The 25,139-nt window shown below is 43.0% G+C and overlaps 1 protein-coding gene across 6 annotated transcripts in view; it reads right to left on the reverse strand.

Annotated features, from left to right (window-relative positions):
• Positions 1 to 25,139, reverse strand: part of PDE8B (phosphodiesterase 8B) — a 228,942-nt gene that overhangs the window by 193,046 nt on the left and 10,757 nt on the right. For 4 of the 6 annotated variants that reach the window (XM_073905298.1, XM_025892732.2, XM_025892730.2 and 1 more), the window contains exon 1: positions 8,417 to 8,879. The exons of the other annotated variants lie outside the window; for them this stretch is intronic. In XM_073905298.1, the coding sequence (XP_073761399.1) occupies positions 8,417 to 8,770 (354 nt within the window). In that variant the 5' untranslated portion in view covers positions 8,771 to 8,879. Of the gene's footprint in view, positions 1 to 8,416; positions 8,880 to 25,139 lie in introns of those variants that run through there. 6 annotated transcript variants of the gene reach the window in all.

Raw genomic sequence — 25,139 nt, forward strand, 5'->3', positions numbered from 1 at the left:
CCATTGGGTCATTACTGGCCTCCATAAACTAGTACTTTCCTCTCCATTTGGCCATTGCTCTTGCCTGAAGCTCCCTCAGCAGGAACCCTTGAGTGGACAAAAGCCCCAACTAGTCTGAACTCATCACCTTCCAAGTCTAGAGCTTTCATGTTATTTCGGGACCTGACGTCAGAAAACAGCACTTTTCTTTTTATCCATGTCACCCTGCATGATAGGTTGCTAAAGAATCTCTCATGTGTCTTCCTGTAGAAATCCCCAACACTCAGGGTCTTCTCTGTTTTGTGACTCACACAGGCAACGCCATCCCTAGACAATCCTTACACCTTCCTCTCTGAGAGAAAGCGGGCCTTACATTTACAATATACCGTTTTTTCCAACAGTATGCTACATCTGACACCACTGAAATGCAGCAGTATAAAAACCAACAGCGCTTATGCAAAATGGCTTTAAGCCCAGTTGCAGATGAACGCTTTAGGTTATAGGTTTATGCCAAAGAGTTCCGCACAGAACCACCTCAGGATAACACCAAGGCCCTGATCTTTAAAGGCCAAAGCTTTGTGCAGGTGCAACACTCATGGAACGCTCAACAAACCCCAGCTTCCACCTTCAACTGGCAAGATTCTACCTATGCCATCGCCTTTGGAAATTCAGCGGATGCAGACCAAACCCATGTCTGTGGCAGCAGTTTCCAAAGCTTCCAGATATCACATCTATATTTAAATCCAGTTAGTCACCTACACTGGCGAAATCAATCTACTTGTAAGTGGAATACATTTTCCAACAAGACACAAATATGTGTCTCAAAAACGTCAAAATCGAAATACCAAAATCTCATTTTAATTACCAAAACAGAAATCATAGCAACTGCAGGATTATTAGGAGCTAATATCTGTACAATACTTACAAACGCCAAGTACTGTGTTCAGTTAAAAACAATGACAACTGTCCTGCCAAACTTCTCCAATTCTGTATGCATTTTGCATTCTCCACTCATCTCAAAACAACATACCAGTTCAAGCCAACAGAAGGGGTGACAACGAATGCATAAGAGGAGAAACCTCACCCACAAGGCCCCCAACTGTGCCACCTCACCACCACCTGTCTATCACCACTCTGCTCTCAGTAACACCCAGTTCCAGTAGCACCCACGTTTGGGTCTTCGGGCTGGTGTGAGAAGCACTAAAAGCTCCATAGCTGGATTTGGAGCTGGATTCAGACAATCTTGTATTCAAATTTCAGCCCTCACCTTGAGCAATTTAACCCACCTCTTGGAGCCTCCTCTTCCTCATTTGTGAAATGGTAATGACAATTTGTAGCTCATAGTGTTTCTATGTAGATTGGGTGAAACAGTGTATGTGAAGGGGTCCACAAATAGCAAGGACTTGAATAATCCCTGATACTATTATATCCATTCTACATACCTTGTTGCAAAATGTACAAACCATACATGAAAATTTGAATCATCTTGGAAATAAGAGGCAACCATGAAATATTCTTTCATTGATGGATTACCCAAAAGTAAAAGAGTCTCTTGATTTGTATTATAGCAATCACAAGCTTCTCAACTACTTGTCTGTGAACTGTCCCTAAGGGGGCAGAAAGGAAGAGATGAAAGAAGATAATGGTAAAGAGTAAGGCATCGTAATCCTAAGTAAAATCTGGCTTTTAGGGTGCCTGGGTGGCTCAGTCAGTTAAGCATCTGCCTTTGGCTCAGGTCATGATCCCAAGGTCCTGGGATCAAGCCCCACATTGGGCTCCCTGCTCGTCGGGAAGTCGGCTTCTCCCTCTCCCTGCCACTTCCCCTGCTTGTGCGCGCTCTCTCTCTCAAATAAATAAAATCTTAAAAAAAAAAAAAGCTGGCTTTTATCCACCAGTGGGAAAAAAGAGAAAATGGAGATGAAGCTATCAAGAGCCAAATCTAAACTAATCTATATTGCAACTTGTTAAAAAGGTGGTATTTTCTATCAAAACATAATAACTACCCAGACTTCCACTGTGTTAAAGGTAACACCTATTTCTAAAAATGGACTCCTAAGCACATTTAAACATTTTTAAGAGTGTATGAAATATACGTATTCTTTAGTGAACATACCAGCTCGTAAACACATAGTAAAACTTGGTGATCAACTTTCCGAGGCTGTGGAGAAAAGGTACAGAGAGGAGAAAAGTACAAACCGAGAAAATTGTAATTAACTGGCTAAGCTGTGTTCCCACTTGGGGAACTTTGAACTTGAGAAAGAGTACTTTCTCCCCGCACGGCCCCCTCCTGGGCTTTGAGATCACAGGGAGGGGGGCAGTGGGCAAGGGGCAGTGGAAATGATAGAAACATGTCTTACAGACCAAATGTGTGTGTCCTCCAAAATTCCATTGCAGCCCTAATCCTGATGGTATGTAGAGGTGGGACTTTGGGGAGGTCATTAGATTTATTTTTTTTTAAGATTTTATTTATTTATTTGAGACAGAGAGAGAGAGGGCATAAGGGGTGGGGAAGGGCAGAGAGAGAGGGAGAAGCAGACTTCCCACTGAGCAGGGAGACTGGTGCGGGGCTCGATCTCAGGACCCCGAGATCATGACCTGAGCCGAAGGCAGACGCTTAACCGAATGAGCCGCCCAGGCGCTCCTTGATGTAATTAGATTTAAATGAGGTCATGAGGGTGGGGTTCTCATGATGGGATGAGTGTCCTGTGAGAGGAGGAAGAAACACCAGAGCTTGCTTGCTCTCTGCCACGTGAGGACAAAACAAGAAGGTGGCCATCTGCAAGCCAGGAAGAAAGCTCTCACAAGACCCGGAATCTGCCAGCACCTTGATCTTGACTTCCCAGCCTCCAGAACTGTGAAGTAAATGTCCATTGTGTACGCCACACTGTTGATGGTATTTTGTTACAGCAACCCAAGCTGACTGAGCAGAGTCAGGGTGGAGAGTGAACTGAAGAGGAGGATAGGTTTTCAGCAAAAACTTAAAGGTCTCCAAACAAGGTAATTGGACGTATTTTAATATTATTAATCATTAGGAAATACAAATAATACATAAAGTGGCCATTTAAAAATGCCATTATTTCAGAAAATCATCAAAATTGCCCATCTCAATTTGAGCTTACCAGGGTACCTCCAATGATGTCCAACATCTTTTTGACACTTATTTCAGGGAGCCTTCTGGGGTATGGTCAGGATACTCTCTCTATCCTGCTCTGGAAAACCTCAATCAATGGGCTCCTTTGCCCTCTGTTTTCCAGGTGTGTTTGGACAAAAATGGTACTGGCTGGAGATCAATGGAGGGGAAAACAATAGCATGGAAGTATTTATTCCTTGGCTCTCCATGCCAGGCCCAGGCCTCCAATAACTGCAGTCCTCCTTAAGACCCCAGCTTCTGGGGGCTTCCCTGACCAACGGGTTTGGTTTCTCAAATTCCCATAACCATTCCCTACTGTTACCTCTTCAAGGTGGTAAGAGTAGCCTCTTCTTCAAGTTTTAGGGGGCTTCCGCATCATTTCTTGATTTCCTTTCATCTGGCCATCTTAATAGTCTCTTCAGTAGAATAATCTCAGTTGAACCCTTGTGCATATGCAATCTGTTTCCTGCCCAGATACCATCTGACCAGGTGCGAGGAAGACCTGAGGAGTTAGTCTTTCCTCACCTAGGTGCAGGGTTTAATTACAGCCCTCTGACTGGTCACCAGGATCCCCTGTGGGACCAAGCTCTTTACACTGAGCAGAGAACCTTAAACAGAAAAGAAAGTAAACACCTTCTGTTCCCCAGTCAGAGGTCTCAACCTAACTTGACAGCGGTCACCTTTGCTGAGCCCGTGAATTCCAGATTTGACTTGCCCACCTAGCCCTGAAATGCTCACCTGCTCCTCCAAACTCTGGACTCTACCTTCCTGCCTGGTTCCAAAGGGCTCACTCCCTCCTTGCTATTCTGATTCTTGGCCTTAACCCCTCACCAACCTGGTACCGTAGGTTCTGTTCTGCCCTCACCAGCATGTCCCGTCCTGCTTTTAGCCCAAGTCCTGCCCGGTGGTCACCACGGGGGGAGTTTCTATAGAGAAGTATAACCTCTGAAAGTCAGCATCTTACACTACGTTATCTTTCTGGTTTGAGGGCTTACCTAGCAAAATTAAAAGGGAGAATTACCTGATATTTCTTAAAAATTAGTTTAACTACTGAGGAAAGCAGTGAAAATTAGAAGGATTTTCTCACTGACTATAATTAATACATTGGAAGAAAGAGAGGGACTAAATTGTAATGAAATGAGCTATGGTAGAAAATAAATCTGAGTTTTACTAAATCAACTTGCAAGATTCAACTGAGCTTACTAAACTTTATGCTCCATTTTAAAATGAGAAATATGGTGAAAAGAACTAGCAAGAACTCCAAAAGCTAAGAACTGAATATGAGCCGGTATCATGTCACATCAACCCATTTTAAGCTCCTCCTTGCCTTGCAATTTCCCATGATGCAGGACGGGGCGCCAGCAGGGCAGAGGCATGGGAGGGGCTGCGATGGCATAGCAAGCTATCAGGACTTGCAAACCCAGTGGATCCTGAGGGGAAGTCAAACCTCAAGAAACCCCAGTGGGCTGGCTACCTGGTGCACACTCTCCCCACTCAGAGACTTTCCAGCTAACCTTGGAGGCTCGGAGTTTGACTTCACGAATGGAGATGGCAGGCTGCCCCTACAGAAGTAAATGACGATGAAGGCAGGGCTATGACTAGTACCCCCAAACACATGCAATACTACCCACTCTGCTAGAAGTAGCCCCAACCTAATTCATTTGGTCAACAGTCAATTCAATTCTTTTAAAAGCAACAGCAGCGTATCCTAGAAGCTTGTTAAAAATCCAAATCCTCAGGCCCCACCCAAGGCCTACTAAATCAGAAACTCTGGGAGTGGGGCCAAGCAATCCACATTTTAAAAAGGCTTTCAGGTGATTCTGATGCACACTAGAGAATACTGACTTAGAGAACAGGCAAAAATGACTTTTTTCACAATAGTTCTACCCCTCCCCCAAATAAATTACTACCAAAATTATCAATTATTATTATTTATTATCATTAATAATTTACCAGAAGGTTGGAAAAATATTTATTTTCCCTTTATTTATAACCAATTTGGGATTATCCTCACTGATTCAGAAAGCCATGGAATGGATAACATAGACGTCATTATTCAGTGACTTAGGCACACCCTCTTACAAAAGATTCACCATCCTCATTAGGCATCGCTTGCCAAACTTCATGGATAGTCACTGAATCCCTAGCATCTACAACAGAGTCTGGCACAAATACTGGCTGAATGAATAAATGAGCACAATGAATGGAGGAGAAAGAGGGAGCTGGTGATGCTGCCTATCAATACAGAATCATTTGGAAACTAGTAATGTCCTGTGCCTGACCCACAAAATAGCTACCCCACCCAGAGATGGCTGCAAGTTGACTATACTATCAATACTCATCTCTACAGCTGGCTGCCTCGTCCTGGCTGCCTCCCAGCTGCAACAGCTGGTACGAGAAAAGAAGACTCGTAAGAACCCCCCCACACACCCCCCAATCTTCCCGGAGAGAGGTTCAACCATCCCCCCTGAGGATTTCTGAACAAGAATCAGACAACTGGCACAGTAAGGAGTGAGCATTCTGCAGGAGTCTCCTGTTGGAGTGCTATTTTTAAAAAGGCAAACAAGAGGGAGACAAATTACAGGGAAGTTGCATTTTTACAGCAATTGGGAGAAAAAGCTAACTTCTTACCAGAAATGGAAACCCATATGATATCACTGAACTGCCTTTGAATTATTAATGTTTATAATTTTTTTAATAAATTAGTATTCAGGAAGGTTCCTGTTGACGTCATGTTTGACATCATAATGCTTCATCATTCTAAAAGCTTAATGAGATGAATTATTGCTAGAAAAAAGGAGAGAGAGATCAAGCACACATTTTTGCACCCTGGGGAATACCAGAGACCAAGTAGATAATGAGAATATGGTTTATAATTGATGTACAAAGAGGAAATTAAAAAAAAAAAACTATGATGACCCACCACCACTGTAAACAGGACCAAATGACAAGGACTTTATTTTTTTCCCCTGAGTATTTTGGAAAAGGGGGATGGAGGGGGGCAGGCATGACTAGCAACTATCTCAAACTGTTAAGGTAGAACTAAAAAGAAATGCAAGCAAAGTTTTTGTAAAATTGCCTCATCCTCAAAAGAGTATGGAACATGTGAAGATTGAAAAAGATAATATAACACTGAGTCACAAGTCCTAAAAGGGTACTATTAAATATATTAAAGCAATTCTGTGATAATAATTCTGCATGACTTGTATAAATAATAACTCTGGTCTCAAATATAATTTCAAATATATAGTTTCTGAGATCTACACATGCAAATTAGTGTTGAATCACTGAACCAGCAGTTTCATTCCCAACATTCTTAGTAAAAGGTTGGAATGAATTAAGCTCTTATTTGAAAGTCCTGTTGATAAAGCAATGTGAGTTAAATTCTTATTCAGGTCAAGCCTTTAACACTTCAGCCAAGTAGCAATGATATTTCTACAAGTTTATACTAGCTGCTAATAATTGGGACTCATTTTCCCTCCAGTTTTTCCTCCATTTGCTAAGTAGCCTCTTGAGGGAAGTATTAAAACATGGAGAATGAATTCATTCATTATTCCTTCTCTGAATAAACAAACATGGAATATCTAGAGTTGCCAGGTATTAAATTAGGTCTTGCTATTCTAAAAGACAGAAATATACAATTTCTCTTACACAATCAAAAAAAATTATCAGAGTTCATAAGTTGTCGCCATTCTGAACTACTTCAAGATCTTCAAATTGCCTTTCAACTAGAAAGCAAAAGGCTATTTTTTAAAATAACATCCCTAATTATTCCACCAAATATATCATTTTAATCCCCTAAAATTGCTCCTAATGCTTTTTTCTTTTTTCTTTCTTCCTTCCTTCCTTTGTGTGTGTGTGTGTGTGTGAACCAGTGGGGGTGGGGGGAAAGCTTGACAAAAGAAAAATACAGTGTTCGGCACATGTCCCTATAACAAATGTTCAATTGATAAGTTGTACTGTCACGAATCCAGGGCTGCGGTCTTTGGATATTTTATCATCACACAGTTAAGATTCAAAAGCTAGAAGAGAAAGCTTATACCTGGTACATAGTAGGTGCTTAGTAAATGGTCTTTGTTATTATCATGATTATTATATTATCATGTTATATGACTATTACCAGAGAAACACTACAACTATAAATAAACTCAGGTAAGCTTCATGTAACAAAATCCAATAAAGGCTAGGTGCCTATTCACCATCCACCAACTGCTGAACAAGTTTTCAAGTACTAAACAGACAATTTTCTTTGCCAAATAATCAATGCAAAGGTTCCTGGTAATCTATTGACCATGTAAAAGCTGTGATTCTAAATAACATTCAGTCATAGGGATGTATTTTTTTCCCATGGGATGTGCCACTGTCATTCTGTTTCCTATAATGATAAAAGGCCCAGTGGCCAGACTCACACAATGAAAACCCTCTTGAATTTAATAGTATTTTGAGAACATACAGGAGGGCACTATTAACACAAATGCTTTTCTTTTGCCATTAAGAAATTGCTAGTGACTGCTTTAATCACTTAAACACTTTTTTTTCCGCTTCCTCAAAATTCCACTCTCCCGTGAGATGAGAGGTATGTTCAGAATCTTCATCCTCAGACAGCTGCACTGCACTGGAAACCACGGCCCCTCACTGTAGCTTAGCTGACCCTCCAAACTCACAGCCAGGTGCCCTCAATTACGCCCAGGATGCGGCCAACCCAAAGAAGTGACAAACAACAGGTTCCACTCTGGTCCTCTTCCTCTATTCCCTTCCTACATCTGTCCACGCGACACAAACACCCTCATTCATTCACAAATCCCCACCACACTCGGTGCCTGTGGCTAAGACTCCGTGCAGCCTGGCTGGCTTTACCAGGTAAAAAGCTGAATCCGAGGCACTATCCTACCCTTGCCCAGGGTCTGCACCGGGTCTCACCTACGAGGCAGGCCAATTCGGGCCGGGGGCTGAGATTTCGTGCAGCCAGCCACCGCAGGCTCTCCGTGATACCCAGCCCACCTCCCGAGTTAACGGAACTACAGCCTGCCTTCCCTCAGTGAGAAACAGGGCCAGCCCACCGGCCTTCCATGGCGCTCCCTTCTCCCACCGGCCCCCCAGAAGCAGCTCCCAGGACCCCTCCAGGGGTCTCTTCTGCTCACGCTTCCCGGGCCCTCACCGCTCCCACACATGAAAAGTAAACTCCTCCTTAGTGACAACCTCCCAAACCAACCGCGTCACGGCCACTCAACTCCGCCGGAGCCCCCTACTCATGCTTGCCCCGCCCGGACGGGGCGGGCAGCCCCCCACCAGCCTGAGCCGGTTTACCTTGACGCTGGTGTAGCTGGTCTGGGTCTCGGCCTCCGCGCTGCTGCAGCAGTGGCGCCTCCGGCCCCTGCAGGTGGTCGCGGCGGGGGCTGCGGAGCCCGCGCTGCTGCTGCTGCTGCTGCTGCCGCTGCCCAGCTCCGCGCGGGCCCTGCGGACGCGGGCGGCGCCCGGGGGTCCCGACGCGCGGCTCGGGGGAATAACGTCGGCGGCGTCGGTCTGGACGAAGAGGCCGTGCAGGGGGGCCGCGGGGCCCTGCGACACGCTGGTGGTCTGGCGGGGCGAGTTGGACTCGTCCGAGTCCCGGCAGTAGATCACGCCGCTCTGCGAGACGTGGATGCTGGGGGCGCAGCCCATCCCTCAGCCGGGCTCCCCCGCGCGCCCGCCCGCGCCCCCGGCCGCCCGGACCCGGGGCACCCGCGGCCACCTGCAGTGAGGGGGCGGGCGCCTCGGCGGCGGCGGAGGCACCCGAGCTGCGCGCCCCCCCGCCACCCACCCCCACCCCCCCCGGCCTGTCTGGCCGCCGCTCCGTCGGGCTCGCCGCGGCGGCCCCCGCCGAGCCTCCGGGGGCTGCGCGCGTCACCCCAACTTTCCCTTCTGGGCCATCTTCCTCCCCGAGCGGGAGAGCGCGCACACACAGCGCCCCGCGCGCACCGGCGGCCGCCACCCTCCCTGCCGCGGCGCCCCAAACACGCTCCCCGCGCCTCCGCCTTCCCCTCCTCCCTCGGCTCGGCCCGCGCCGCCGCCCAGCTCGACCTGGCCGGGCTCCCGCGCCCGCGGCCCCTGGGCCAGGGCGCCCGCCCGCCTGCACCTTCTTTCCCCACTTTCGGTCCGCGCGCGTCCCCCTCCCGCCCTCCTTCCTCTCCGGGAGCCCCCGCTCCGCGGCCGCCGCCGCTCGCGCCCCACTGCGCCCCCCCGGCCCCGCCCGGCGCTCCCCGAGCTCTCCCCGGCTGGGCGAGTGTACCCGCCGCTCGGCTCGGCCCACGGGGCCCGGGCGCGCCGCAGCTGGCACCACGCCTCCGCGCCCGCCCTCCTCCGCCGCGGTCCGAGGCCTCGTCCCTTCTGCACCCGCTGCCCCTCGCCGCACGCACCCCGGGCCGGCCCTGAGGGCTGGGGAGCCCTGGGGAGCCCTGCAATATGCCTCTCGCCTTTCACGAACACATTTTACCACAACCCTGAGCAAAAAACCAGGACGCCCCTCCCCAACAGCCCAAGCCCACCCAACTGACTAGCTCTCCTCCTGGCACACTCAGGGAGTTAAGCAGAGACCTCATGCTCCCGTAGTCTGCCCATCACTTCCCCCACGTACTCTGAGGGCTGAGTCTTCACAAGTCCATTCCATGTCTAACCTCAACGTTTGGAGGTTCATGCCAAGGGATGGGACACCCTGCAGAGGAAGGAACCTTTAAACACACAAATTCCCCTAAGATCCATGCAAGGAACCAAGGAAGCTGTCCTGTGGTTCTGGGCTTTCCCCTCCAGAGATTTCACCTCCTGCTTGCATGTCACCTAATTTTCACCCTGGCTTCACCCCCATCCAGCCTCCTGCTGTCAAGGGCTCTTCCTCACACTCTGGGCTGGGCATTCAAAACTGCCTTCCCTTACTTGTCCGAGTGAGGCATACATGGGCCACGCTTCACTCAAGGAGAGTAAGAATACCTTTAGAAGCAAGGCTGCCATTCAGTCTCCCCATGATATGAAATGTGGATTCAAGATGCGAGACACCACTGCTGTTTATTCATTGGCTCTTTTAGTGATTCCTGCCTGCTGCCACAGTGGCAGAGGGGAGAAATGGGGTGGTCTAAGAAAGGACTCCATCTAGAGTTGTTTACAGGGGCAAGGGCAAGAACACAGAGGCCTAATGCTAAGGACAAAGAAGTACTCAATTTGAAATAATATCTTTGCTTCTTCCCTTCCTTTCTCTCTCCATACTATCAACTTGTAGAGTGGCTGAAGACTTCAAATGACAGCTCCTAACCTTTATAGAAAAGCAAGATGTCACCCCATATCCCAAATGCAAATATGGAGAGGAAAAAGAACTAGTCTAACCTAATTCTATCTTTGTTTCTCTGCTTCCGAGTTTAGTATTCCAACCTTCCAACTTTTTGTCTTTTTTTTTTTTTTTTGGATGGCATGAAAAAGTCTGTCTTTGGTTATTGCAGAAAAAGACTGTGCTGTATTTCTAATGGACAGGCAAATTGCTCATAAAATTTCTGTGCAGGTTGGGTTCTCCAAGAAGCAGTTTCTAAGATGGTGTTTAGCAGGCAAAAAGGTTTATTAGGAAGATTTCTTGGAATCTGCAACTGGAAGGGAAGGAGGAAGGATGGGGGGGGCGGAGACTGAGCTAGGGTATGGTCTTAATGAAAGCCTCAGCCATCCCTGCAGGGGGGCAGATTCTGTAGTTGGGATGAGGATTCAAAGTTGTTCTGAGGTGAGGCTGGGAGGATGGGCCTTTATATACCACGCAAGATGACTTGTAGGCCGCCTCAGCAACTGTGGGCAAGGTGGCTCTCTTCAGCTGAGCCAATCCTCTTATGAGACGGACAGCTGAACTGAGGGCTTCCTGCTGGCAGCTCTCCCCCAGCTGGAGTGGTATTTCTTTCCCCAGCATCATGGCTTCCTCCACAGGTCCCTCCAGGCTCCCTGGGTCCATGCTTCCTTGGCCCTACCCATGCCATAAGAGCACCACATTAAATGGTCAAGACAGAGAGATAATCATTCATTTGAAAAAGGCCCAAGTCTCACGGCTGCCAACTGCTCTGCTTCCAAGGGACTGTTCAGAATCTGAGCAAATACCATCAGAGTTAAATTCCAAAACTGCTACTCTCCATACCAATCCCAGATTCATGTTAGACCAGGAGTTAATCATTCCTAAAGCTTATCTGTGATTCTCTCATATACGCCCATTTCAGTATCCTTCAAGGGGCTATCGGGGGCGGCTTTTTGTGAAACTTAGAGCCACATTAATTCTCATGCTACAGGGTCCACTTCAAAGTTTCCTCTAGAAAAGTGGTCACTATGAGGAAACCACTCAGAGAAGAGAAAAAGGCCAGTCACTGGCTGAGGCTTTTGAAGACAAGAAGATAAAACAGAAATTACAAGCAGTCTTCTGGTGGAGAACACTGGAGACCGAATCATTAATGGACAAGTCACCCAGAAACCAATTTAGGTTGAACTTTCTACATTTAAAAAAGAAGAAGAAGAAGATTAAGCCTTGAGAGAGTAGATAACATCAAGGTAGCTATTAAACAGTACCGAGCGGCTTTAGCGTATTAATTGAACACTCTGTACTGGGACCAGTGCCTTTCCCTGAATGCAACTCTTCTGAGCAGAAGATGGAATGCACTAGGTATACGTTTTTCCTCCCATTCCCAGAGCAGCAAGCGTTCCAATATCTTCCGTAGACACAGCTCCCACTGCCAATTCTGACTTAGTAAAAGGAAAAAAAATAATAATGCATCCCTATCATTTCCACCAAGTGTTCTCAGTGGGAATGTGTAATCTGCCCTGTCGTGGGCACAGTTCTGGTCACTGAAACATGTGCAAGTATGCAAGTGAAGGAGAAATGGTTGACCTGAAATCATTCCCTAGCTTCGCTCTGAGGCCTGAGTTCTTGCCTGTATATGTGATTTCTGGACTGATTGCCATGCCACAATTTCAATGCATTCCAAGAAAATAGCAAAGCCTACAAGCTCAGACACTGCAGATAACGTTTAGGCTCAAGTTACATAATAGGGCCAGAGAAACCAACATTATAAAAAAATTAAATTAGGTGGGAAAAAAATTTAGTTATAGTCAATGTCCAAGAAACAAATCAAAAGGAAGCAAACGAAATCAAAAATTTCTTCAAAAACTAAACCTCAAATACGTCCAAGGTCAGCTGAATGGCCTGTATGTTTTATACTGATGTCAAATAAGAGCTTATTTCAGAAGTATGACCCACAGGCGCTGCAAGTTCATGAACAGTTAAGGTCTTTTCCCATTCTAAAATGGCGTGACTCTTCCAGAACTCCTCTAAAGAAGCAGAAAATGTGATTAATACATTCTAAATGATTCTTAACCAAAAAGGTTAAAACAATAGCAGCTTTCTGATTGATCTTTAGATAACCAAACATTTAATCAACCAATCAACCTTACAGAGCTTCTGGATTCAAACTATATTCTTAATGGTGGAGCTTATTGGAAATCTAACCACCTGATAAGTGAAATGAGAGTGTGTGTTAAGTAGCTTGGTACAGTGGAAGGTTCATTGAACTCAGAGTGAGGAGGGCGAATCCGAAACCTACTGCTGCCTCTTAGACCTCTATAACCTCGGGCAAGTTACTTAACCTCAGGGCCCCAATTTCCTAGATAATCTCCAAAATCTCTAAATCACCAACATTTGGGGATGCTATTAAATTTCTACTTCCTTTTACTAAATTACTTTTAATTTAGAATAGTGGAATCCTTGAATGGAAAGAGTGGTGTCAAACCTAACTGCACATCAGAATCATCCTAAAGAACTTGTCAGAAATAACAACAGTTCCCTGGTCCCATCCCAGAGACTTGGATTCAGGGGTCAAGGAAAGGTCCAGCATTTGCCAGCAAAGAAAGCAAGTCCAATGTACCCTTTCCACAGACTCCTTTGGGAATTAGAGTAGAAATCACAGTCCTTATAAAGAACCTACAAACCCCTACCTGATGAGGCCCCTGCCTGGCCTTTCCCAGCCCTCTTCCCTCTTGCCCTGGCTCTCTCTGTGTCAGCCACACTGGTCTCCTTGCTGCTTCTCCAGGAGACCTAATATTATTAGCCAGGAGCTCTTCCCTCTGACTGTTATTCTGTTCCATCAAATATCACATGGCTTACTTCCTCACTTCCCTTAAGTCTCTGCTCAAATGCCGCCTCCACAATAACTCCTGTTTAAAATCACAACCCACTTCCCTCCATTGTCTCTCCATCACTCCTGATTCCCCTCAACCTGCTCTATTTTTCTTTCTTCGTGGCACTTATCACCTTCCGGCTTATTATATAATTAGCTCATTTATTATTATGCTGATTGTCTATCTTCTCCCACTAGAACATAGGCCCTACTAGGGCAGGAAGTTTTTGTTTCTTATGCACTAAAGGATCCCAAATTCTTAGAACAGTGCCTAGCACACAGTAGGTGCTCAAATATTTGTTGAATAAATGAGTGAATTTTTTCTATTTCTTCCTCTTTTGCCTTTCTCTTAACTGTTATGACTCAAAATTGGGCATTTTTTTTCTTTTAATGAGTAGAATTTATGTTCTATGCTCTTAGTTTTTAAAGTCAGTTTGATCTGGTAATCCTCCATTTGGTAATGTATATCAGAAAACGCCAGTGGAATAAAATAATTTATACAAAGATATTTGTAACAGTCTTTGCAATAATGGAACTGGAGATAATGCAAACATCAAAGACTTACTAACACATCAGAATACCACTACTTAAAAGTGCATAATGAAATAATGTTAGGTGGGGCACCTGGGTGGCTCAGTCTGTTAAGTGTCTGCCTTCGGCTCAGGTCATGACCCCAGGGTCCTGGAATTGAGCCCTACATCGGGCTCCCTGCTGGGCTGGGAGTCTGCTTCTCCCTCTCCCTCTGTCTGCCGCTCCCCCTGCTTGTGCTCGCTCTCTCTGTGTCAAATAAATAAAATAAAATCTTAAAAAAAAAAGAAATAATGTTAGGTTAAAAATATATGGTATATGGAGATTGATTACAACTATGGAAGATGTGTATCCACCTGTCGAGGTTCCTAAGTGGATGTAAAGCGACACAGATGAGAAACAGGAGCTTAACAGATCTCGCTTTCTGAAAAACTGAATACAAAAACAATGTAAATGAATAAGCATTATGTTTCCTAATATCTCCTCAAAACAATTTAGCTCAATATTTTCTTTTAGGAACTTCCACTGAGTTTTTGTCCTTCAGACAGAAGATGGAAGATGAAAAAAAAAATAAAGAATCAGAGATAGATGGAAACAAAGACAGAAATTAAATGCATACTCATTTACAAAGGAAATACTGAGCCCAACACACAGTACAGAGGCAGAAAGAAAGCGAAAGATAAAGAAAGACACAGGGAGCCACTGTCGTGGTGAAATATTCCTACCAAGTGAGTGTACAGACACAGGTCCTTTAAGAATAAAAATTTAAAAAAAAGAAAAAGAAGTTATACATTTAACTTAGGTGCATCACTTCTTGGATCTTTTGCCATGGACCAAATGAAATTTAGGAGAAGGTTTGGCTGGCCCATAGGGCAGTTTTCCCACGCCAGTTGTAAAAGATGCAAACAGAGAAGATGTAGGAAGAGATTCAGCTAACATCTGACTTCCTGAGGTCAACATCATCAAAATGGAATCCACTTGCATTGGGCCCTGAATCCATGTAATACAGAAGTGATCTGTCCTTCCCATTAACAAGGATACCCTGGAGAGGGGCTCCAGAATATCTTCACCACTCACCTTCAGAATTCTCCGGGACCCAAATAGGCAATGAGAGGTAAAATACTCACTTCCAAAAAGCTTGTAAATACATTTCACAAGAGCATCAGACATTAAAAATATGTACAAATAAAACACACAGTATAGCCCTACTCCAAAGGAGCTTATAGAGCGATCATGTACACGGGACTTACAAGAAATGACAGAGCATAATCCATGAGTGTTAAGGTATGAGAAAAAAATGAGTGATACTGTCCATTCTTTTTGGTAGTTACGAAGGCTGGGGAAGGCTTGCTGGAGAAGGGTTGTGACGACGAGACTTCCACCAGGAGGAGGCTTTTCAAGTGAGGGAAATAGCATGAGCAAAAGCATTGAGGCAGAGCTAACTTTGGTGGGTCCAGAAGACAGTTAGCAGATGAGCTAACTAGACAGTGGCCCCTGAGGTGGGGATGGTCAAGGTAGAAGGGGAAGAAAGAGACAAAAATGGAAGATCCTGATACTCCCATGTGTAGGTTCTACCATCTGTAAGGAAGCTCCCAATGTGAAAATCTATATTTAGAAAATAAATCCATTGTCATACACAATAAACTTGTGTTTGTCAAGTGATTAAGTGTTGGCTTTTTAAAAACAGTACACTGCATGGCTTCATAAATCCTCATACAACACTTTAAGTTTGGGCGTATTCAAAATCAGGGTACAAATTATTAATTCACTAATTCATTAATTCAATCTGACTTAAGATATACAATATATAAAGCAAAGCACATTTATTTCTACATTAGCGTACAATTTCCTGAAAGCCTCATGGGTAAGAAAAAATGGTCAGGTTTCTCAGCAGGTCTTCCTCTGCCCGCACGCCCTTTGCTAGGTATACCGTCCGCTCCAAAAAATTTCATTCCACAAGGTGAGGCCAAAGTCATCCATTCATTCAGCAAATATTTACTGAGCGGCTACCATGTATCAGACCATAACTGGGCACTTGAGAAACAAGACAGAAACAGTCTCTTACAATCTACAGAGTTTAGAAGGTTACAGAAAGTTGGGATGACAAGTAGTGGTGAAGGTTATACAGAGATCTAAAATGCACTGCTACGAGAGAGACTGGGGGAGGGGTATGGATCTTTTCTCAGAGGGGATGACACGCAAATTAATATTCTTAGAAAACCTTATCAAAGGAGTGTCATTCTTTTTCATCCATCCATCCACCCATCCTCAGTGAGAACACGGCTTGAGTACCCACCCCGTACCAGGCACTAGGAGGGACACAGACGTAAGAGCCTCAGTGCTCGTTCTCAGTTCCATCAGGAACACAGACGTACACACAGAGAAGTGTGTTCACACTTGCTTTGAAAAAATAATCCAAGCCCAGCGAGAAAGATCACTGTGGGTGGAAGTGATGGTGAGGAGATGGAGTATGGCACTTGGAGAAAGGGCAGGATTTGAATAAGTGGGAAAGAGGACATTCCAGAAAGGATGTGAGCAAAGACCTAGAAGTGGGAGTGAGCACACACCAAACGCTCACAGAATAAAGCAGATGATTCAAAAGGTGTGTGGTGTGGGGGAAGAGAACAGCATTATTTTGGCTATGACCAGGGAATCAAACACCAGATCAAGGAGTTTGGTAAAATCCTAGTTACTGGGGATCACTGATGTTTTTCAGTAAGACTGTACATTAAAAGTGTTATTTCACTTGAGTGAGCCTGGTTGCACATTCAAGAAGAACTGGTGAAGGGAGTCAGGAACGGGGATTAGCAAGGAGCTATACTGAACCAGGGATGACTTAATAAGGAATGGTAGGAACTGAATCGTGCCCCCCACCACCACCACCACCAATTTGTATGTAGGGGCCCTGACATACAGTGTAACTATATTTGGAGACAGGGCCTTTAAGAAGGTAATTAAGGTTAATGAGGTCATAAGGGTGAGACCCTAATCCAGTAGAATTGGTGTCTTTACAGGAAGAGGAAGAGCTCACTCTTGCTCAGGCGCTTGTGAGCGCACACGTGCTCTCTCTCTCTCTAAACACACACACCCAGAAAAGGCCATGTGAGGACATAGTGAAAAGGCACCATCTGCTCCAGAACTGTGAGAAAATATATTTCTGTTGTTTAAAACACCCAGTCCATGGTACTTTGTTATGGTAGTCTGAGCAGACTAATACCAAGACATTGAGTTGATGGAATTTGTAAGAATGGAAAAGAAGGGAAATTCCAGAGACCTTACCGAGAACGATTCCCTGGGATGAGGGGCCGACTCAGTGAGGGGCCAGGGAGCCAGTGGTATCAAAACCAATTCCAAAATTTCCAGCTTGGATAGCAATGTACATATGAGAATGGGGAGTACTCCCAGGAAAAATAAGTCTTGTTTATAAAAGGGATTCTTTACCAGGATTTACACTCTCTGAGGCCCAGAATCTTGAGTCTAGAAACCAGAAAGTATCCACCCAACACCACCACTGACATTTCACCATCACCAGAACACAGAGAGAGTGTGAGGGACGTGAGGCCTGGGTCCTCTTCTGTGGTCACTGCTGGATCTCTAGCGCTCAGATCCAGAGACAGCACGTGTTCAATACCTGTTCGGTGAATCATGGACTTTTATGAAGATGACAGATTTGTCTACCTCTAGGTCCTCCACACTAACAAGTGCACGTCCCCCCTTTCCCAGTGTGGCTAAGAAAACAGTCTCTTTGTCAAGACTTCCTTGGGCTTCCCTACGGAATGGTCTACACAGGGATAGGAGTTTCTTGCTTCGCGTCCAGATTGCTAAATTCAGTCTTTTGATAATTTTGTTTCAAGAACAGCTTTTGAGCCCTGGGATTTTACTTCTTAACTAGCTAAAGTTGCCTCAGGGCTGCCACTCAGCCTGAGGGGCCTGCATTAGCACCTTCTGAGGTTCTGATGTCTTAATCCTCTCCCTTTGGCTGCTAGGGCTGTGAAAGGAGGTGTTCTAGAAGGTTTTTGGCTGGGAGTCTCTTCCTTCTCAGAGTTTGACATTTGCTTAGCAGCATGGCACTTCCCGTGTTACACCATTAAACATCTCCAAGGCAACATGACTGATTACATCTTCATACCTCGTATGATGTGTTTTACAATAAATTAAGTCAGATACAGGAGACTTTCTGGGGTTCTCCACACCAGCAGCTGTTAAACTTTAGCATACACCAGAATGATCTAAAATATAGATGGAAGGGGCTGCAAATTTACATTTCTAATTAGTTCCCAAATGATGTTGATGCTACTGATCCCAGCTCACACTTGGAAAACCACCGCTATGCATAAAGTAAGACATTGAAAAACAAAAGCAAAGACCAAGAAAACCCGTCGCCTGTGATGTTTTATTTTCTGAAGCATAATATAACTTGTGCTTAAACATGAATGTTACATTACACAAGGGAATGTCACAAAGCACTATCATCTACAAACTTTTAAGAATTGTAAGGTTGTAGATCTCAAGGATGTCCCACCGAGGTGGGCAGTTTTTTTTTTTTTTAAAGATTTTGTTTATTTATTTGACAGAGAGAGACACAGCGAGAGAGGGAACACAAGCAGGGGGAGTGGGAGAGGGAGAAGCAGGCTTCCCGTGGAGCAGGGAGCCCAATACGAGGCTCAATCCCAGGACCCTGGAATCATGACCTGAGCCGAAGGCAGATGCTTAACAACTGAGCCACCCAGGCACCCCGCGAAGCAAGGACTTTTAAGGACATGTTTTCAATAGTCTTCATTCTCCCTGAGACATGGGAGTGGGGGTGGGGGGTTACTTATAGAAGTAAACTGAATGTTTAAATATACACCAGCAGAACTATGTAATTTTCAGTAGAGTTACTTTCCTTTTCTTAATACACACTGCTCAAGCCGAGGATGACAAAAGTCCATTAAATTTTAGGAGCACTAAATAAAGTTTCAGGAAGCAGTGGCCTGGGAGTGGGGGAAGGGAGAGAGTATGAATTCAGTCCACTGTAAGTACACAAAGCAGATAAAATTATTTTCAGAACAATGGTTGAATAATAATAATAGTAATGTCTACCACTTGGGAGGAAGCTTACTATGTAATAGTCTTATAGTTCACAAGTTCTACCTTTGTATAAAATCTCTGTATGTATGATGTATCTCCATATGCTTCTCTTCCTTTACCCTTTGGATATAAAATCTCTCAACATCTCCTCTGTTTATATTAACCTAAACTCCCACCTAGCATGTTTGAGTAATCACTTGCTTTTTCCAGAGCAAGGAATCATCAAACTTTTATAGGTTATAAAAATCCTACATAACCCTTTTTAAAAAAATATATGGCTAAGGCTATCTATACAGCATTTCTCACAGAGATCTAGAAGATTAGGTTCAGATCCTTCTTAATGGGGGATTTTAAAAAAATCACCAACATAAACATCAGCTTTAAAAGAAAAACAAAAAACCTCCCTAGACTTTAGAAATAAAAATGACATGTTAGGAGAAATGTAGTACAAGAATTGTCTCTTGTTGTTAAATTAAGAAATCAAGCCAGTATTTAAGATTTTCCCTCTCTTAACACTTTTTTGAAAGCTGGAGCCCAGCCACCAAGTCCAAACATTTATAAGGCATGTTGACCATTCAGCTGCAGAAAGTTCTGTGAGAAATTCATAGCCCAGTACAATTCAGATGGCATAAATATCCACATTAATTATACATTTAATATCTTGTTTCTCCTGTACATATAGTGAATGTAAAATTTATGTAATAATGAGTTAGAGAGGCCACATCTACAAGTCATCTCCATTCTTAGAACATAGAAGAAGCAAGTCTTGAATGGCCATTCTTAGAATTTCAGCCATGAGGGGCTTAGAAATTCCCTGGGAAAAAGTCTGAGAGCCATTTCAGAAACTAAATACTGTATTAAAAAATCACGTGCATCCCAGTTGGAGTGGGTGTGTGGGAAAGAGAATAAGGCATAGGAATCACTGTGGGAATACAGACAGTTCTGCAATAATAAAACACAAACAATGCAGTGCAGTTCTTTAAATTTATTTGAAATATCCATAGTTCATTTTTTTTAATTATGGAAGAAGAAAAAAGAACAAAAAACATCTCAGATTATATTTTCAAATTGAATAGCATTTTAAGATGGCAACTTTTGTGTAGGATGATGAATAAATATTTGTAGAATGGACTTATTTCTGGCCATGATGAAGAAACAGGGACCAAAATTTACCTTCCTTCCACTAACAACTAGAAAATCAGATAAAATATATGAAACAACTATTTTCAGACATTGGACAATAGGTAACTCAGGACTGTCAACCCTGAAAGAAGAGAAACAGATGAGATATAAAATATTACCTCAGCTTTCACCCTGAAGGCACATTCCCAGGCAGGGAAGAAATCCCAAGCAGAGTCCAGGGTTTTCACTGAGTTGCAGTGACAGAAATCAGAGTGTGGAAAGGCTTACATGGCTAGAGTTTATACGGCACAGTTTCAGAGAGAGGAAGCTATATATACAAGACACTCTGAGGAGCACGTGAAAGTTTACTAAATACTAAGACATGCATGGATAGGGTGAAATTCCACACACCAGGAAGAGAGTGACTGGAAAGCTATAAACTGAACAATTCACAGTGCTCCCAATGAACTAAGAGCCATCAAGTTCTCACCAGCCAGAGTGGAGAGTTCTTGTTGATAACTCAGGGCATTCAGTAGAGAACCTAGTGGGTCATGCCTTAAGAGTAAGGCTAAAGAACACTTAGAGAAAAGACTACTCCAGATCTACCTTAAGAAGTTTAAAAATAAGCCTTGAAAGGATCATACTGAACCAAAATTAACTTAGGTGTCTCCCAGAACAAAATCCAACATTCTTCAAAGAAAACAAAATCTAAACACAACAGTGTAACATTCAAAATGTCTAGCATACCTTCAAAATTACTAGGTATGCCAACATGCAGAAAAATATGAACAAAAATCCAATGAAAGATCACTAAGTGGAAGTAGAAATAAGAGAAGAAGAAATAAGCAGATAAGAACAATAACCATTATCCAAGTACTGAAAGGAAAACATAAGCACTGTGAGAGGAGAAACAGAAGATTTTCTAAATGGAGCCTCTAGAAATGAAAAAGACAAGTTCTGAAATGAAATAGTCACTGACTAGGACTAAGAGCATATTAGACATTGAAAAAGAAAAAATTGGTGAACTAGAAGACATGTTAATTCAAACTATTCAAATTAAAGAGGGGGGGGAAGCTAAAAGAAAATTAACAGAGCCTCAATGATGCACAAATCTAAGAAATTCAGCAAACCTCAAGCAGGATAAACCAAAAGTGCTCCACACCAAGGCACAATAGAATATAATTTCTGAAAACACTGATACAAAGAAAATTTTAAAAGGATCCAGAGAAAAAAGACATAGTAAGCACAGAGATAAGAGTGCCAGATTTTTCCAGGGGCACCTGGGTGGCTCAGACAGTTAAGTATCTGCCTTTGCCTCAGGTCATGATCCTGGGGTCCTGGGCTCGAACCCCATGCTGGGCTCCCTGCTTAGCAGGGAGCCTCCTTCTCCCTCTCCCTCTGCCCTTCCCCCACCCCACCCCATGCTCATGCTCTCTCTGTTGCTCTCTCTCTCTCATACTCTCTCAAATAAATAAATTCTTAAAAAAAAAAAAATATATATATATATATACCAGAATTAAATGGAGAAAAATCTTTAAAGTACTATAAGACAAAACTGTCAACCTATATGCAGGAAAGTATCTTTCAAAAAATGAAAGTAGGGGCACCTGGGTGGCTCAGTCATTAAGTGTCTGCCTTCGGCTCAGGTCACGATCCTGGGGTCCTGGGATCGAGCCCCGCATCGGGCTCCCTGCTCCGTGGGAAGCTTGCTTCTTCCCTCTCCCACTCCCCCTGCTTGTGTTCCCTCTAGCTCTGTGTCTCTCTCTGTCAAATAAATAAATAAAATCTTTAAAATAGATAAATAAATAATAAAACTGGGTCAAAATTTTGGAATAGACGCTTCACAATATAAGACACTAGAATGATTAGAAAGCACATTAAAAAATGCATACCATCATTAGTCGTCAGTGAATTACAAATAAAACCACAATGAGATACCACTATACATCCACTAAAATGGCTAAAATGCAAAATACAGACTGTGTCAGGTTAGTTAACAAGGATGTTGAGCAACTGGAACTTTCCACATTGCTGATGGAAATGTAAATTAGTACAATCACTTCTGGAAAACAGCTGACAATTTCTTATTAAACATATACTTACCATACAACCATGAAATTTCATTCCAGACATTCACCCCGGAGAAATGAAAACACATGCCCCCAAAATTTGTCCATAGCAGCTTTTTAAATAACAGGCAAAAACTGGAAACAAGCCAAATGTTTACTAGCAGGTGAATAAATACATTGTGATACATCCATAAAATGGAATACTACTCAATGATAAAATGTGACAAACTTCTAATACAAAAAGCAAGAGAGGGAAATCTCAAAATCATTTAACTAGGGGGAAGAAGACAGACAAAAAAAGCCTACATGTATGATTTCACTGATATGAAACTCTAAAAAAGATAAATCCAGTCTACTGGAATAAAAAGGTTAGTGGCTACTTAGGGACTATGGTAGGGGCTGAGAATTAACTGGGAAGGAGCACAAGGGACAGGGTGCTAGAACTGTTCTATACCTAGACTGTTAGTGAATACATGGACATATGTGATTATACACTTTGTCAAAATGCACACTTTAAACGTATATATTTTCCACTAACAATGAAGCAGCAGAAAGAGAAATTAAGAAAACAATCCCATTTATAATTGTACCAAAAATAATAAAATAACTAAGAATAAACTTAACCAAAGAGGTGAAAGATCTGTACTCTGAAAAATATAAAACTAATGACAGAAATGGAAGATGACACAAATAAATAGAAAAATATTCCATGCTTATGGATTGGAAGAACAAATATGGTTAAAATGTCCTTACTACCCAAAGCAGTCCACACATTTAATGCAATCCCTATCAAAATACCAACAGCATTTTTCACAGAACTAGAACAAATAGTCCTAAAATATGATGGAAGCACAAAAGAACCTGAATAGCCAAGGCAACCTTGAAAAAGAAAAACAAAGCTAGAAGTATCACAATTCCAGATTTCAAATTATACTACAAAGCTGTAGTAATCAAAACAGTATGGTAGTGGCACAAAAATAGACATACATATCAATAGAACAGAATACAGAGCCCAGAAATAAACCCATGATTATACGGTCAATTCTTCTTCAACAAAGGTGCAAGACTATGCAATGGGAAAGAGGCAATCTCTTCAACAAATGGTGTTGGGAAAACTGAACCATTTTCTTACACCATACACCAAAATAAATTCAAAATGGATTAAAGACCTAAGTGTGAGACCTGAAACCATAAAAATCCTAGAAAAGAGCACAAGCAGTAATTTCTCTGAAATTGGCAGTAGCAACTTTTCTCTAGATAGGTCTCCTGAGGCAAGGGAAATAGAAGCAAAATAAACTATTGGGACTATATCAAAATAAAAAGCTTCTGCGCAACAAAGGAAAGAATCAACAAAACTAAAAGGCAAACTACTGAATAGGTGAAGATATTTGCAAATGGCATATCTGATAAAGGGTTAGTAACCAGAATACATTAAGAAGTTGTAAAACTCAACACCTAAAAATCCAAATAATCCAATTAAAATGGGCAGAGACATGAACAGACATTTCTCCAAAGAAGACATCCAGATGGCCAAAAGACACATGAAAAGATGCTCAACATCACTCATCATCAGGGAAATACGAATCAAAGCTACAATGAGATATCAACTCACACCTGTTAGAATGGCTAAAATCAACACCATAAAAAACAACAAGTGTTGGTGAGGATGTAGAGAAAAAAGAACCCTCTTGTACCGTTGATTGGAATGCAAATTGGTGCAGCCATTGTGAAAAACTATATGGAGGTTCCTCAAAAAGTTAAAAATAAAACTACCCTATGATCCAGCAATTGCACTACTAGGTATTTACCAAAAGGATACAAAAACACTAATTCAAAGTGATAAATGCAACCCTTTGTTTATAGCAGCATTATTTACAACAGCCAAATTATGGAAGCAGCCCAAGTGTCCATCCACTGATCAATGGGTAAAGAAGATGCGGTGTGTGTGTGTGTGTGTGTGTGTGTGTATAATGGCATATTATTCAGCTATAAAAAGAATAAAATCTTGCCATTTGCAATGACATGGATGGAGATAGAGAGTATAATACTAAGTGAAATAAGTCGGAGAAAGACAAATACCATATGATTTCACTCATATGTGGAATTTAAAAAACAAAACAAATGAGCAAAGGAAAAAAGAGAAAGAGACAAACCAAGAAACAGACTCTTAACTACAGAGAACACACTGATGGTTATCAGAGGGGATGGGGGTGGGGGGATGGATGGGTAAATAGGTGATGGGGATTAAGGAGGGCACTTGTGATGAGTACTGGGTGATGTGCGGAATTATTAAATCACTATGTTGTACACCTGAAAGTAATATAATACTGTATGTTAACCACATTGGAATTAAAATTAAAAAAAATTTAAGGTGTATATTTTATTGTATATAAACAATACCTCAATACAGGTTTTGTTTTGTTTTGTTTTGTTTTAATTTGCAGCATTTGCCTGATGTTATGAACTGAAATGTGTCCTCCAAAATTCTTAGGTTGATGCCTTAACCTCCAATGTAACTGTATTTGGAGATAAGACGCTTAGGGAGGTAATTAAGGTTAAATGTGGCCGTAAGGGCCAATAGGACCGGTGTTTTCATAAAAAAGAGGAAGATACCATTGAGTTCTCCATGAACACACAGCGAAGACACCATGTGAGGACACAGTGAGAAGGCAGTCATCCACAAGCCATGAAAAGAGGTCTCACAGAAACCAACCCTAAAGCTACCTTGATCTTGGGCTTCTAGCTTTCAGAACTGTGAGAAAATAAATATCTGTGTTTCAGCCACCCAGCCTGTGATATTTTGTTATGGCAGCCTGAGCAGAACAACACACCTGAGCATCAAGCCCAAGACAATAATGAACTGGTCATTCCTTACTAATCATCTTATTCTTGGGCCTATTATATCTTCAGCCCACTGAAACTTTTCTAGAATACATACAGAGAGATCAGCAGTTGTTATAATTCCATATAAGGTCTTCACCAACAGGTAGCCAACAAACCGGATAGCTGGTTTACATGATAGACCCCGAATGATGATGGGAACACAACTTTTAGGCCTGTAAGAGCAACCACTGAAAC

This window comes from Callorhinus ursinus, unplaced genomic scaffold, assembly GCF_003265705.2.
Source record: "Callorhinus ursinus isolate GAN/ISIS: 27379988/994484 unplaced genomic scaffold, GSC_fseal_2.0 scaffold23, whole genome shotgun sequence".
Taxonomy (NCBI): Eukaryota; Metazoa; Chordata; class Mammalia; order Carnivora; family Otariidae; genus Callorhinus; species Callorhinus ursinus.